General features: G+C 36.6%; 2 protein-coding genes across 4 annotated transcripts in view; both read right to left on the bottom strand.

Annotated features, from left to right (window-relative positions):
- LOC109407043 (low density lipoprotein receptor adapter protein 1-B) overlaps positions 1-15,978 on the bottom strand; it is a 44,139-nt gene that overhangs the window by 13,532 nt on the left and 14,629 nt on the right. The gene's annotated exons all lie outside the window — the stretch shown is intronic.
- On the bottom strand, positions 318-2,142 carry LOC109398708 (luciferin 4-monooxygenase-like). The gene has a single exon (XM_019671088.3). It carries the CDS (start codon positions 1,944-1,946, stop codon positions 318-320), a length of 1,629 nt encoding a protein of 542 aa, XP_019526633.2. The 5' UTR covers positions 1,947-2,142.

Raw genomic sequence — 15,978 nt, 5'->3', positions numbered from 1 at the left:
ATTCCTGAAGGAATTCCGGGGGAATCAATTACGAACTGCCCGGGAAGAATTTCTAACGGAACTCCAGAAGAAAAAAATCCTGGAGGAATCCTTGACCATAGAAGAATGCACGCTCCAGCGATGCGATTGGGTGGTTTTGAAATCCTAAGAGGTTTGGCTGGTTTTTGTTCAGTAACACACACATCCAATCCTTCTGGTAATTTGGTCGGTAATTCGTCACCCGTATAGTTTTCCGCGTGTGAAATAATGTGTTCCGCATGGATTCGAAGAATCAAAAATTAATGAATCCCTTCCCATTTAATTAAAAAAAAATTTCCCTATAGATCAAACAGATTTTTTATTCCTTTTATTTGATAGACAAAACTCTTTACTTTATCTCGTAAAACCTTTCCAGTGCCTCCCAGTGGTAATTCGTCGCGAAAGATGACTCCCCCTCTCAGATGTTTGTAATCTGGAAGTTGTTCATTGATCGTCGTCATTATTTGTTCCTCTGTTAGTCGGGATCCTTTATCCCTTACAACTACCGCGGTTAACAGATCTGATGCCTCCCAGTCTTCCTCTGGTACTCCCACGACACAAGCATACTTGACCCCTTCTATCGTCTCAATTACGCATTCCACACTACCCGGAATCACCAACTGGTTCCTGTAACTCAGCAAATCCTTCTTTCTTTCGCTCATGTGGAAATAATGCATCTCATCGAAATAGCCGCAGTCTCCCGTTCGTAGCCATCCGTCGTCCGTGATCAGGTTCTTCATTGCTTCCGGTTCGTCGAAGTATCCCAGGAACGGCTCACTCTTTTTCACCTGTAGCTCACCATGCTCTCCAACGTCCAGCGGTTTACCCGTTCCATCGACTATTCTCGCCTGAACTTGCTGCGCTATTTGACCACTTGCCCCAGGTCTACGCCCGGTTGCATCATGCAATATCATACCGCATTCCGATAGGCCGTACACATTCATGGTTCTGCCATTCGGTAGGATGGATTCTATCTTATCTCTGAGTGAGTCTGATGGTAGACTCCCAAAAACAACCCACGCTTGAATGCTGAAAAAATCTGCGTTGGCGCATCGTGGATGACAGAGAACTGATTTGCTGTAACTGGGTTGCAGAAGAACTGTTCTTATAGGGTACCTGGCCAGCAGATCGAAGAACTTATCCTCATTGAAGGCGCTTCTAGTGAAAAGTCTCGGCGTGCCATTAACAATACAGCTATAGAGATTACCGAAGCCCGTTCCCCAGGACAATGGTGAAAAGTGAAACATAATTCCTCTGTTGACCTGTAAATAGGCATTGCTCCACGTGACGACTTGGGCATGCGATAGTCGAACTCCTTTCGGCATACTGGTAGTTCCGGAAGTGCTTAAAATAACCGCTACAGTTGATCTGGCATCTCCCAAATAGGGGGCTCTGAATGTGTACTCTTTCCCGGTTTGCTCCAGAAGCGTTTCGAACTTTAGCACATCTGGCCTTTCGCTTTCCAGCACAAATATCATTGGTTCTTCCGTTACATCATTCTTACAAGCATTCACCAAATCTCCGTAATTCGCCTCATCACAAAACACCACCTTCGGTTGGTACTTCTTCACGGAATGCTTCACTTCGTCCAGCACGAAATAAATCGGCATTAGCACGAATTGTGCTCCGATCGCCACCAAAGCCAAAACCAACGGAAACACGTTCTCACTATTGCGACAGGCTACCACCACCATTTCTCCTTTTTTCAAGCCATAATGCACCTGCAAGTTCTGCACGATACGAATAGCACGGAGCCGGAATTCCTCGCAGGTCAATTCCCGTCCCGTGTCTCCGTCAATCTGAGTAACCCTCTCGGGAGTGCGTTCCAACATGTTGAACATAATTTGTCCAATGCTGATCTGCGGATTGAACAGCGGAGGTTGCACTGGGCCGTGCCATACTCTTGCGACCGGGTCGTACCGTGACATCGTTTTGATAATTCAAGCGACAAACTGAACTCCGATCAGACGGCGCATAAGTGGTTTATATAGCAGCGTTTATCTCTGCTTGGAAGTGTTGATTTAGAACAGTGTTTCTTGAATGACTGGTTTGTGAGCCACTGTTGCTGGCGAAAGACTTGATGTTTGCAGACATGGTTGAATTATGGCGTAGATCAAAAACATTAGATCTAAATCATGAGGTAAGAATATTGGCTTGTTTATTGGTGTTTAGATTATTTGTCCTGCATCTACGGTCCAAGTCAATTCTAAGTAATATATTTGTGTGTTGCCTAGTTTGCCCATATGCACATGAACTGCCTCTTGGACTTTCAAAATATCACTGTATCTGCAATTCAAAAACAATAAACTTCAAGGTTAACACTAGAAGCTCAATGTTTTCGAGTCTTAGTTAATCTACCCTAACTAGAGTGTACAAGTAGTCTTGAGATCGATTCAAAGCCCAAACTTCTTTCAATCATGCCATACATTTGATGGGCATCAAATGTGGACCAAAGGTTTATACCATTTCTCCTTTACATACTGCTTATAATTGATAACCACTGTCATCTTCGCTTGTGGTGCACTGAGACTGCGAGAAATTATATGTGTTATTATCGTAAATAACAGAAGATGATGCCAGTGCAAAGTTGATTGCACTATTTACTGCTGGTCTTGGTAGACCGTATACGTAAATATTCCACGAAGTACCTAAGATATTGCTATCAGAGCGATGAATTTAGCGAAGAAAAATTCAATTACACTTATTTTACGTTAGGGTTGTATCAGCCAAAGCAGTAAACGCAACACAAACTAACGAAAAATCTCACCGTTCAGCGAATACTAACGGATTCGTTTAGATTGTAAAGTGAACAGAGAACGTTGGAATGGCCCCGTGGCCGGAGTTATTCCGGTAAGTCACTAGGTTAGATTCTTATAAAAGGGCTGTTCTTGCGTACACAGCGTGTTTTCAATATGACCCAGATAGGCACGATGAACATGCACTACGCCATCGTGGTACACAAAACCTAACAAAACAAAGTAGAAATATGTTAATTTCTACAAGAGTCGCCATAAAACACTGGATTGTTAAATCAAACAGAATTTCACATGGATTTCAGAAGGGTTAAATTCTCTCTATGTACAGGGGATAGACTAAATGATCGGGACAGGCAAAATTTTTACTTTTCAAACAATGGTCAACTTGCTGTTACTATTCGAAAAGGTCATCAAAAATTCATCAAATTTTTACTGTAAGTTGGTCAACTAGTTTTCTATCAATCGTCCAAAATTGGGAAAATTCTACATGAAATTAAAGAGATTCTAGTAAAAGCCGTAATTGTCCGATAGCCAACTTTGAGATGTTATATCTCCGGATTTGATGAGTCGAATGTAATGAAATTTTGAGCATTCACGACTTATATAAACAACTTTGAAAAACGTTTGACTTAACTTAAAATTGTTTATACGAAAAAAAGTTATATCGATTTAATTTTTTTTTTAAGTTAATTGGACTATTTTTAACATGCATCCTATAATTTGTCTCAATTTCATATCGGATATTTTGTTACTTCCTTTCAAGACATATCTATTCTCAAGTCAATTTGAGAGAATATAACTGAACCCCCCATGACGAAGAGAACAAAATTGCCGAAAATATGTAAGTTCCCCTATATCTTGAATTTTGAAGCGATGTTGAATTTTTGGCTATTTAGGCGTTTTATTAGAAAAAATAATCTAATCGCTATAATGTTCTCACGGTGCCCCCACAGACCGTTATTATAAAATAAAAATGTCCATCAAAACTAAGTTCAGGGATCGATTCCTGGTACCATTCTGCATCTCTGGGCAAATTTTTAAAATAATCCCTAGGAGGAATATCGAGAAATCTCGATTTGATGTTTTATACTGAGAAATTTTAAAGAAATCCATGCTCAGATTGGACAATATTGCTTAAATACCTACAAAAATTTCCCAAAGTGTTCAAAGTTGTTTCAAACCAGTATATATTTATTAACGTTACTTCAATTACATATTTACTACTTACCCAATTCAGTTAACTGATTAAACTGACTTAAGAATGTTATGCAAAGCCATACACTAGTTTTAACGAACGCACTAGATTTTTTTCATCATTGTTCCATAAACAAATTTTACTTCCAAATGTTATACATTAAACTTTCCCCAACTCTACAACATGTTTGCAATTTGCATTCCAATTTTCATAGCGATATTAGCGTTCTCTGTGGAGTTATGGCAAAAAATGTGAAACAGTGTTGAAAAATATTTTTCCTACAATTTTCTACTGAGTTGATTAGGTGCGTTGTGGTATATACGATATACGATCTTCAAAATCAGAATCATTTCTCAGTTTTCTTAAAATAAATAACGCTTTCAGTCACAATAGTTATAAACAAAATTGTTCTTTTTTTCGATATTGCTAAGCATTTTGAACAGGGGCGCTCAGTGTTTAGTATTATATTGTTCCTTGCTGTAAATGCATCGCTCCTATATGAGGCGAGTATTGACTTATAATCGATCCGATGACCGTAAGGACGTGGCCAGCGCCGTCATTGACTTTCAAATGTTGAACTCTCGAATTATGCACATTAAGAATGATTAGCTAGTCCCAAGCCTAACACACATTGGTACTCTGTGCAACTTCGATTGCTCTGGTCAATAACGGAGTAGCAAATACGATGTGTACGGTTATCTTCGAATTTAATTTCTTTGAAATTGCCTAAAATTTTTAACATTTTTTTGAATGAAAAGTGCTACACATTCTTGCACATGAACACTAGAAAATCACTGAGAAATAAGTGTTAAATAAAGATCTAATAGTACACCAATTTTGGAACAACAGGAAACTACGACGTATAATTAGTAATTACATATTTAATACGTTGTTGTGGATTCATGTCGAAGTAGAGTAACATCTTCCAAATGATATTTCCTTACAAACTAGGATACCGTGATTTCGGGTGAAATTGATCACTTTTCGTAGTTTTTGGCGAAAATTTTTTAAACAGTTACCGATATGGTTAAATTTAATGCTTCAAAACAAGTACGACCATGGTTTTCATCAGTCAACGAGGTTAAAAATTCTACTGCAAATCATTTTATTACAAAAAATAACATTTGAAGTAAAAAATCTGATATTTTAATTTCGGGGTGAAATTGATCAGTCAGTGAAATGTTTTTGTATGTTCTGAAAATAATTTTTCCTTCTGAATTAACCACTCCGGAATGCGAAAATCTATGCCAAATTTCTACAAGTCTACTAAACTTTTATTTATTTAAGTTTTTAGTTTAATAAATCTTAGGAAAACGCCTGAAAGTATGCAATTTCCGTACTATATATGTTATAACTTCCGAAAAAGTACCTATTTTTTGCATTAATTTCAATATTTGTAGAACTTTTAATGACAAAATCAGGTTAAGCGAACATTTGGCAGCTAGAAACATTCATTCGAATATTAATTACATTAGTGATACAGCTACGGTAACAAAAGTTTGAAAGTGTCTTTGAAATTCGCCTGACAGGCAGTTTCAGAAAATATTGATTTTTAAACAAAAAATATGTGTCTAATTGACTGTAAAACATGTAAACTCATCATTCAATAACTCTTGAGCCAGATGATGAACATTTTTACAAATTGTTTTAAGCTTAAAGCGTTATTTTTAACAAATAAAAAAAGTCCTCTCGTCGATCAATTTCACCCCACCGATCAATTTCACCCGAAATCACGGTACCACTCGTAAACATTTGGCGCTATTTCTATGCAAGTTGGCTACATTTTTGAAAGAATATGATTTACGCGAAGAGAAATACGATGCAACTGATTTTCAATTCGTACCCAACTTAAAAATTAATATTTATTTTTTCAAAATCACTTAGGTTTTCCATACATTTGGTTGATTATATACAGTCGAGACTCCTGTTAAACACTGCCACCCACTTTATGCCCACCGCAGTTTCTCAACTGTCTTACATCCAATTCAGCTGATTTTTTAGTGCGACTAGTGCTTACTATATACTCGCATCATATACAAAAAATGAACTAAATTGGTTAGAGGACAGCCTGGGAAACGCAATGGGCGTAAAATGGGTGGCAGTGTTACGTTTTAATTTATGTGTCAGTTGAACAACTCATCAATTGTAATGAAAACTAGTATTGTACTCGTAATTCTGAAAAAAAAAACAAGTTTTGTAATTGTTCCGCGCGCTGCCATTGGAAAACCCCTGTCATCATTCTATCATCAGCCCGATCGGCCGCGTGGTCTGGATACAATTACACTCACAGCGGTACGACGTCTACGATCAAACACCGATCGAGATCAGCCTGTATTGATCAAGGGATGAGTGACTCCTGCTACCTGATCACCTAGTGTGGCGCTTACAACATCGGTAATAGCAATTATACGTTGGAACGCGTTAAATTGGGAGTAGGGAGAAAGAGCATGAGCACCATCGACGTGCTAACCGGTCTCGGCGATCGCGATCGTCACTTGGGGGTAGCTCGGTGCCTCCAACGAGTGAGCATGTCGTTGGGGAGTTCAGTTCAAGCTGGACAAGGCAAGAGTTAACTTGAAAAATCCCGTGACATACTACACTCGCACGGTAGTTGCTACGAATATCGAAGATTGTGTGCTGAAGAGATTTGCCGTAGTCCCCGAAGGATGGAATGGGACGTCGAGAACCCGTTCGCCAAACGGACAGTCGCTGCCCGAGGAAAGCTGGAGGAAAGGTCTTTGACAAAGTGGTGACCACGCGGTTAGATACGGGAAATAGGGAAATTGGCGAAACCACGAAGAAGAATGTTAGGAGAGCCAAGAAGGTTGAATGGAGGGATCTGGATGCGCCTCTAGAGACTAGAAAAGTGTAATTAGAAGATGAAATAAAAAAATGATTAAAAGCAGTTCTTGCCTTTAGCCTATTCTTAGTAGAGAGCTTCACCAAAATTCGTTACAGCAGCTTCTAATAGAAGACCCGACTGTATATTGATATTTTGATTGGTTTTATCTCAACGGAGCACAGAGGCACACCACAACGCACTTAATCGACTCAGTAGAAAATCATAGAAAAAAAAATATTTCAACACTTTTTCACATTTATTGCCATAACTCCACAGTGAACGCTGATATCGCTATGAAAATTGGAGTGCAAATTGTAAACTTGCAGTAGAATTGGGGAAAATTATAATGTATAATACTGGGATGTAAAATATGTTCATAAAACAATGGGAAAAAAATCAAATTTTTAATGCTTACGTGAAAACCGATGCATGGCTTAGCATAACATACTTAAGTCAGTTTAATCAGTTAACTGAGTTGGGTTAGTAGTAAATATGTATAATTGAAGTAACGTTAATAAATATATACTGGTTTGAAACAACTTTGAACACTTTGGAAAATTTTTGTAGGTATTTAAGCAATATTGTCCAATCTGAACATGGATTTCTTTAAAATTTCTCAGTATAAAACATCAAATCGAGATTTCTCGATATTCCTCCTAGGGATTATTTTAAAAATTTGCCCAGAGATGCAGAATGGTACCAGGAATCGATCCCTGAACTTAGTTTTGATGGACATTTTTATTTTATAATAACGGTCTGTGGGGGCACCGTGGTTCTTCCATGCTAACAATTTTAAGTTAGGCCAACAGTTTTTTGAATTTCATTATAAGTCATTATAAGTCATAAACACTCAAAATTTCATTACATTCAGTTCATTGAATCCGGAGATATAACAGTTCAAAGTTGGCTATCGATTAATTAAGCTTTTTACCAGAATCTTTCTTACTTCATGTAGAATAGCCCGATCTTTCCCAAACTTGGACCATTGATAGACAACTAGCTGACCAACTTACAGTAAAAATTTGGCAAACATTACAGCTAGTTAACCATTTTTTGAAAAGTGAAAATTTTGCCTGTCCCGATCATTTTGTCTAACCCCCTGTAAGTCCATTAAAACTAACTAACCATGAAATTTGTTTGTAAACAGTCTTAGATCGTCTATGAACTACCGGGTGTGGCCACCGAACCGAATATACGGAGAAATCTACTTCTAACTATATTCTCAAATCCGTATGTTCAAATCCGTAATCCATTTTTTTTGTGGCCTCAAATAATGACTTAAGCGGTATGGCATCTTAGAGAAAAAAAATGTTCTGCGTACTAAATTCTTTATTTTGAGATTATCACCTACAGTCGGTGACAAAAGTTAGTAATCGAATGCTGATTTCCATACAAAATGCTCAAGTTTGGAACCTTGTATCTTAGTTTACAGTGACCCAATTGAGCTGATTTTTTGACCACAATCTATAAATAACGTAAACTTTTGTTTGACAGGATTTCATTCCATTCCGACTGGGAGTAAAAAAGTATCAGAGGTTGGTACGGAGATAAAAGTAAGTATCCAAAGGAGTTTTCAATTATGTTAGGTCAAGTACAAGACACTGAAGACGACCTTACAGTTGAGGTCGAAATACGTATCTGTCAAAGGATGCAAATTCTTAGTGGAATTCAAAGGAACAGTACTTAACCCGATTTTCTTTTTATTTATGTTAGGTTACTTACTTTTGTCTTTGAACCACCCTCTGAAACTGATCACAATCCGGAACGCAATGAAACCCCGTCAAACGAAAATTCACGTAATTTGTTGATCGTGGTAAAAAAATTAGCTCAATTGCACCACTCTTCACTGAGATACAATATTCCAAACTAGAGCATTTTGTATAGAAAAAAGGGCATTCGATTATTGACTTTTGTCACCGATTATATGTGATTGATCTACCTAGAAGTAAGATAGAAATTCACTTTTTTCATAACTGAAGGTAGAGTATTGGTGTCTTTTGCAAACTTGTAACAAATGTATTGGTGAAAAGTGTACTGTTACTGTTACAAATTGAGCAAATACAATTCGGAATTAGGAATTTTGCCTCAATTTTAATGAAGGATCCCTAAGATATTTTTTATTTACGATCTCTCAAACACGCTGAAAAATCTACGGTAAAATTAATCATATTTGACGTAAAGTCAAAAGGAATTTGACATTGTTTTGGCCATAATGAGAATGCTTGATTGTTTTTACAATCCTGTATTGTTGTTCCTCAATCGGAAATCTTTTTGAAATAACAAAAGTTTCAGGCTTTTGACATGGTTGTTAGGTTTGACATCTACAATATTATGGTAGATTCAAAAATAGTTTTCTTTTACTTTCAATAATATATTCATTGGAAAACAACATGCTTGTTTTTTCTCTGGTTTAATATTATTTATATTGAAAAAAAAAAGAAAATAAAAGATGCCCACAGAAAAATCAGGGAACTTCCTGATTACAACAGCTTTCCATAACTTGAAAATTATACCTTCTCCAGCATTTACAAAGTTGTAAATGCTTTACAAAGCAAAACATTCTGCCTGGTTTGACAGAAGTGACCGAGAGATTTTTCAGTAAAACATTCGCATCAAAATACTTTTTTTTTAATTCTTAATCACTTAATCTAATTTACAGCTCTATTGTCCACGGGGGCACTACGTGAGCAATTTCTATTGACAGCTGCACTTACATTTTGTACAGCGCCTAGATTCTATGCTACTTTATCGAACTGGTTGCCTTTCTGCTGCTTTCACTTTTTCTACTTTATATCTAGTAGAATCATAGGCGCCAACTTAGGGGGGGCAAGCATGGGAAAATCGAAAAATCAGTAAAAATCGTCAAATATTGGGGGGGCAAAACCATGCTTGCCCCCCCAATATTTGACGATTTTTACTGATTTTTCGACTTTCCCATACAAAAAATCAGAAAAACCAGGCTTTGCCCCCCCAATAATTTGACCAAGTTGGCGCGTCTGAGTAGAATGATGAGCACAAGGATGATGATGGATGGCCGTTGTTCCTTTCCAGTTCGATTGGGGGTCCATTATGAGTAGCAGTTCGCCGATGTCCAGGTATCCGGGTCCGTTTGAGCGATGGGGCTCAGAAGAGGGTCATTGTCAGTTGCTCTCGGGGGAAAAGCAACTGACAAAAAATTGCAAGTGCCGGGAATCAAACCCATTACTTTCCGCATATGAAGCGAACGTGTGACCAACTACGCCACGGGCCCCGGCTCAAAATACTTTGATTTCATGTTAAATATTGTGGTTTTTACATTCCTCTTCGACGCCGAGGGAATGATCAGTTAAATTGATTTAGAAACAAAGTAGAAATATGTTAATTTCTACAAGAGTCGCCATAAACCACTGGATTGTTAAATCAAACAGAATTTCACATGGATTTCCAATTAGCAAATCTGTTTGAAACTATATGAATTCGCATAGTTCTAAAATAATTTCAATGTTTAAATTCAACAAACGTTATTTTAGTTTCAATGTGAACGTTTTTCTGTCAGTGTAGCAGTAACGCGTTTTGTTATGAATAATATCGTTACAGAACCCATCGGGATCCATGCATCTTTTGAAATCTTGATGATACTTTTAAGATATTTCCCTTGAATTAAGAACTTCAAGTCTACGTTTGTAACGACATTATTTCTCCCTTTTTAAGAAAGACCTTTTATAATCAATCATATTCACCAAATTGATCAACAGTAAAAGACAGTAAAATCTTTTGGGGTGTACAAAGTTTTCGGGAATCATTCAAAATGTATTGCTGCAAAGCCAGTGTTCATGAACCTCTTGAAATCTCAAGCATCATTCCAAGACACTTTATATGTATCTCACTAATCTGGAGTTCTTTCATCTACAACAAGCCTGATATCATGCCTCGCTTCGCCGTAACTTAACCTTGACTTCACGTTTTCTACATTTAGAGCTCAAAAGGCTAAATTTTGGCATGATATCATGCCGCATGTATTCTGAATCATGACGAAAATGTATGAAATCATATCCTTTATTGGTGAAACTAGTATTTGATTTTTTTATGATTTTGGTTCGATGGGCAAATAGCGGAAAATATAATCATAATCATAATCATGACGAACATTTAGGAAGTCATAAGCCTCATTTATGAAACTTGTGCTTATCATTTATGATTTCTTATTGATGTTTGTACTTTTAAATTTATGATTGTAACCGCTTCTAATTTCGATTACTGTTGATTAATTCTTAAGGAATGCCGTGTTTTTTTTATATCTTCCCTCTATTCTAATGATTTGCTTTGCGATTTCAATGATGAAAATTTCGATTTCGCATTGATGTGGCTAAAAACAATCAGATTATGCACTTCAAGTGAGCAAACACAGGATTAGTTACTAGTGAAGTAGAACATGAGATCTTAGTAGCAATAGCTGATATTTTCACCCCATTCAGTTCATCCTTACGTTCTTCTTCTTCTTTATGGCTCTCTCTTTAAGTCCCAGTGGGGACGATGCCCAGGGAGTCAAGAAAATTTTCCCGACCGGAACGGGAATCGAACCCGCCGTCTTCGGATTGGAGATCTATAGCCTTAACCACTAGACTAACTGGAGACCCTTACGTCCGATTTCTCAATTAATTTTAAATGGTCCGAAAGGAATTCAGATCCACAAAACCGTGATTAAAATTAGGGACCGTCATGTTAAATGAATCAAAATATCTTTTCCGTCAATTTTAAATTTTATATATAAAACAAAAGCACTTCTCCTGCAGATGTTATTCAATTAGATTTTTTCTTCACACTACTGTTTTGGAAACTTTGCATCACAAACATATTGTTAGTAATAAGTTTAGAGTTTTGAGATTTTTACACTTCTTAAGTAGAAATAATACTTTCTTGTCATATTGCGAAACACCGTCGATCAGACCGGGCATGAAAAATAAATTGCTTCACAGATTTGTGTAATAAGTAGAAAGCTCGCACCCGCATGTTTTGAAATTGACGGTGCTTCATGGTTTCATTACTCACCGACATGGTTCAATGACTCAGAATCATGATGTTTGATAAATAGATTTGTTTGTCCATGACTTTTTTTTATTAAAAGTGTGAGATATTTATGATAATTTTCGTTTACGCCATGACATCAGAAATACGGTAATGAGCTAGGTAGTGAGTATGTGTAAACTCAATGGCGTAAGGAGTGGGTAGGGCAGGTAGATTATGTTCTTTATATAAAAATGCTGGATAGGACATTCCATATATTGTCCTACGCATGTTTTTAGAGAAACTCAAAGAAAGTTATTATTATACAGAGGATAGACAAAATGACCGGAACAGGCAAAATTATTACTTCTCAAAAAATGGTCAATTAGTTTTGAAAAGTGCATCAAACAATCTCAAACTTCCACTGTAAGTTGATCAACTGGCTCCATTGATTGATTGATTTTTTTACCCTTTGTCTTTATTATAGAGATTTTTAGCCCTTGAACTGGTTCAATGCATTTTTCGTACCCACGTGATCGCGCCTCTGTGTAGACTAGACTAGACTAGACCAGAAAACTGTTTTCAAATGTTCAACGATGACGACGACATGTACAGTATCGGACAATAAAGACTGTTCAATTTATAAAACGGACAACTTGACAAGGCTATAAAAAGAAGACGCGTAGTTAAAATTTGACCACCCTAGTTCCATTGTTCAGTACATCATCTTTCATTATAGTAATGATTTTTGAATCGGATAAAAATAGTTTTATTTCATAGAAAATCAGCCAGATGTAAAATGAGGTGAATTTTACGATTGCTGAAAATTGAAAATATACACAAAATTACTGATCACATATGGTATATCGTTTTGATTACCAGAAAAGTATGTGTCATGCTGCAGCACCATGAGTAATAAACATTCTAGTGAAGTTTAAACTCAATTGGAAAATTAGTTGTTGAAATATTAAAGTCTCAAGTGAGATTCGATTTTTTGATTAAAATTTCATTGTAAAGCAAAAAGGACATGAACATTTTCAAAAAACAATTTTTTTATACATCCAGTCAAAAGTAGGAATAATGTGGTTTCAAATGCAGAAAACTGCTTCGTAATAGCATTGCTGGTTTGGTTACTGTGTACCATTACAGGCACAGAAATCAAAACAGCTTCGTTCTTTGAAGGTTCTTCCAAATAACAATGCAACCTAATGCAAATTTTACATAACAATGATGTTGGAAATATAAAATTTTACATCCGATTGTTTTTGAATAAGGTGTACAATAACATAGGGCCAACTATGTTGAAAATAAATAATAACAAGATTCGCTAGAGTCGAAAATTGGCATCAATGGAGCAAAAAGTATGCATTTTTTCACATTGACCATCTTTATGGATTAAATTTTTGATGAAAAATGTCATTAAAAGTAAATTTTTCTTCTGTATCATCCAGAAAGCAGTATTCTACTGCTCTGGACAAATTTTGAGCCGAATCCGTTGTGCAATTGCATCACAGGACTTAAATAAATATTTTTTAATAATTTCTTTGTAAACAAGGCAACTTACTATATCAAGCTAGAGGCTGCTTGGTGCGTTATTACTTACCAGCTATTGAGCTTTACCTTCAGTAGAATAGTATAAGATCCCAATACATTAAAAATTTCATGAAAATATGCATGTTTAGTATGTGGAAAGTTATGTCGAATTTGAGAAATGCGTTTTTATTGATGTTTTACGAAAACCGCTTCAGTTAGACAAAAAAAATACATTTTGCCTAATGTTATATTTTTCCTACATTTGAGAACAGCTATAGAAAGTTATGCAAAAAACTGATAATGATTCTATTGAAAAATAAAAAAGATATCGCACAAGCGAGTTGTCCGTTTTATAAATTGAACAGTCCTTAAAAATGCACCAACATCATTTTCCCATACAAAATAGTCAACTTTAGATTGCCATATCTCAGTTATCTCTCAACCGATTGTTTTCATTTTTCTGTGACGAACTACAAAACATTTCAATTCTCAAAAACTATTGAAAAAGTTTGGTGATAACTATTGATACAAAAGTTACAGATAGGTTGAATTTTGACAATAAAAATGCACCAAATCAAAAAGTTTTATAACAAAAAATGGTTACGCCATAACATTATGGTGTCTCTGGCAAATATGATTCTGGTGTAATGACGAATACATTTGCTAAATAGACGAACATGATTATACGTGTTGTTCGTATCTGCCTGCATACGCACGTTATTTTCATTCGCTCTGTTCTGAACGGCTAAAAGTGCAAATTTGGTTGACGAAAAATCACCGAAATTGAATGTGCTTATTGATTAGTGACTAGACTAACTCTTCATCACGAATTTGCATTACATTCAGCAGTGATAATAGTTAATTTACGATTGATTTGGTCATATCAACTCCGTTCCATTACAATGGATAAAAAATGCAAAAAGTGCTCACTCGCTGTCAACGTTGATAATGACCTGTATACGGTGTGTGAAGGGAATTGCGCCAAATATTTCCACGCTGCCTGTGTCGGTATCACCGAAGACGATCTGTGTGCGTTATCCGGCAATATTATTTGGATGTGCGATGCCTGTATGGCGCTATTCTGTAGGATGATAGAGAGAATGCATGCCGATGCAAGTACGAACACGGAATCATCCCACGAATCCGCCCTATCGGTTGAAGATCAGCTTAACGATGTGAAATGCGCAGTAAAAGAAAAGGGCCGACATGCTTTCAAAAGTTATTCCGAAGCCTAATGCACCTGCTCCGATTTGTCAATCTACGCCTGTATCTTCTCCCAAACCTCTCGACAGACCAAACGATATAATTACTGGTGAACGAGCACAGCCCGAGCCTGAAGTATCGCAGTGTTCCATGCAAATGCCTCAGTGTGAAACTTTTTCGTTGTACCTAAGTAATGTCGATAGTAGTGCCACAGAAAATGATATCAGTGTGTTAATTTCACGTTCTCTAAATGTTCCTTTATCGTGCTGTAATGATGTAGTAAAGCTTGTGCCAAAAAACAAAAATGTATCAGTATTAGAATATGTGTCGTTTAAAGCTGTATTGAGAACGGATTTGAAACCTTTAGCATTGAGCGCATCTACTTGGTCTAAACGAATTAGATATCGCGAATTTGTAAATTGAATGAATGAAACTTGGAAGCCCTAAATACGAACTGAATTTGTAAAATGATGTTTAATTGATTAAGTGTTTTTATGTTAATTTAAATGACCTTGAGATGAATGTTTTTATATCCGCGTTGATTGTATAGATTGTAATATAATGTATGGAATTGTTATGTAATGTTAAAAATTAACTGTACTGTAGTGAAGTAGTTATAAATATGTTTTGTTGTATTTTAGTTTTAAGAGGTTCAATAAGACCATTACAGGTCAGTTGGGCGTACCGAAATAAACAAATAAACAAATAAACAAATGACTTCAGTATTTCTTGCTCTGCAACTTTTTGTCTTGGTGCATTTTTATTGTCAAAATTCAACCTATCTGTAACTTTAGTATCAATAGTTATCACCAAACTTTTTCGATAGTTTTTGAGAATTGATATGTTTTGTAGTTCGTCACAGAAAAATGATAACAATCGGTTAAGAGATAACTGAGATATGGCAAACTAAAGTTGGTTATTTTGTATGGGAAAAGGCCTTTGGTGCATTTTAATTGTCCGATACTGTATCAATAACGAACGGTGGAAACTTGTTAATCCCAAGCCAGGCTTGACAGAAACTCCCTCGCGAGAAAATGAGGAAGCGATTTCAGCGATTTTCTGAGGAGTGAAAATAAAACTCAAAAATCACAACGCAAATCCTCAACAGCAGCGAGCGCGAGCTTGCCGCGCAGCGAGGAGTTCGTCCAACACTCATAATTTCTTGTTGTGTTTCTCACGTCCACTCCCACTCAAAAAGCTCTCGCGAGTTCCACTCCCATACAAAGGAAGACTCTCGAGGCGAAAATCGCACTCAAAAACCCGAAATAATCATCGGCTCTTTTTTCGTTCCCCTCTTCCTCGCTCAGTTTTTATTGCCTCTCTGTTTGGGGATCGTTCGCTCCCTCGCGACGAGGCAAAAGCAAAACACCGCTCTAGAGCATGTTGCAAAACTCTTTTGATTTCGAGGAGGATTATCAAGCCTGTCCCAAGCTGATATCCGTTCATTG

The sequence above is a fragment of the Aedes albopictus genome, chromosome 2, assembly GCF_035046485.1.
Source record: "Aedes albopictus strain Foshan chromosome 2, AalbF5, whole genome shotgun sequence".
Lineage (NCBI taxonomy): Eukaryota > Metazoa > Arthropoda > Insecta > Diptera > Culicidae > Aedes > Aedes albopictus.
Note: the sequence above shows the minus strand (reverse complement) of the source record. Positions and strands in the feature narration are given on the sequence as shown.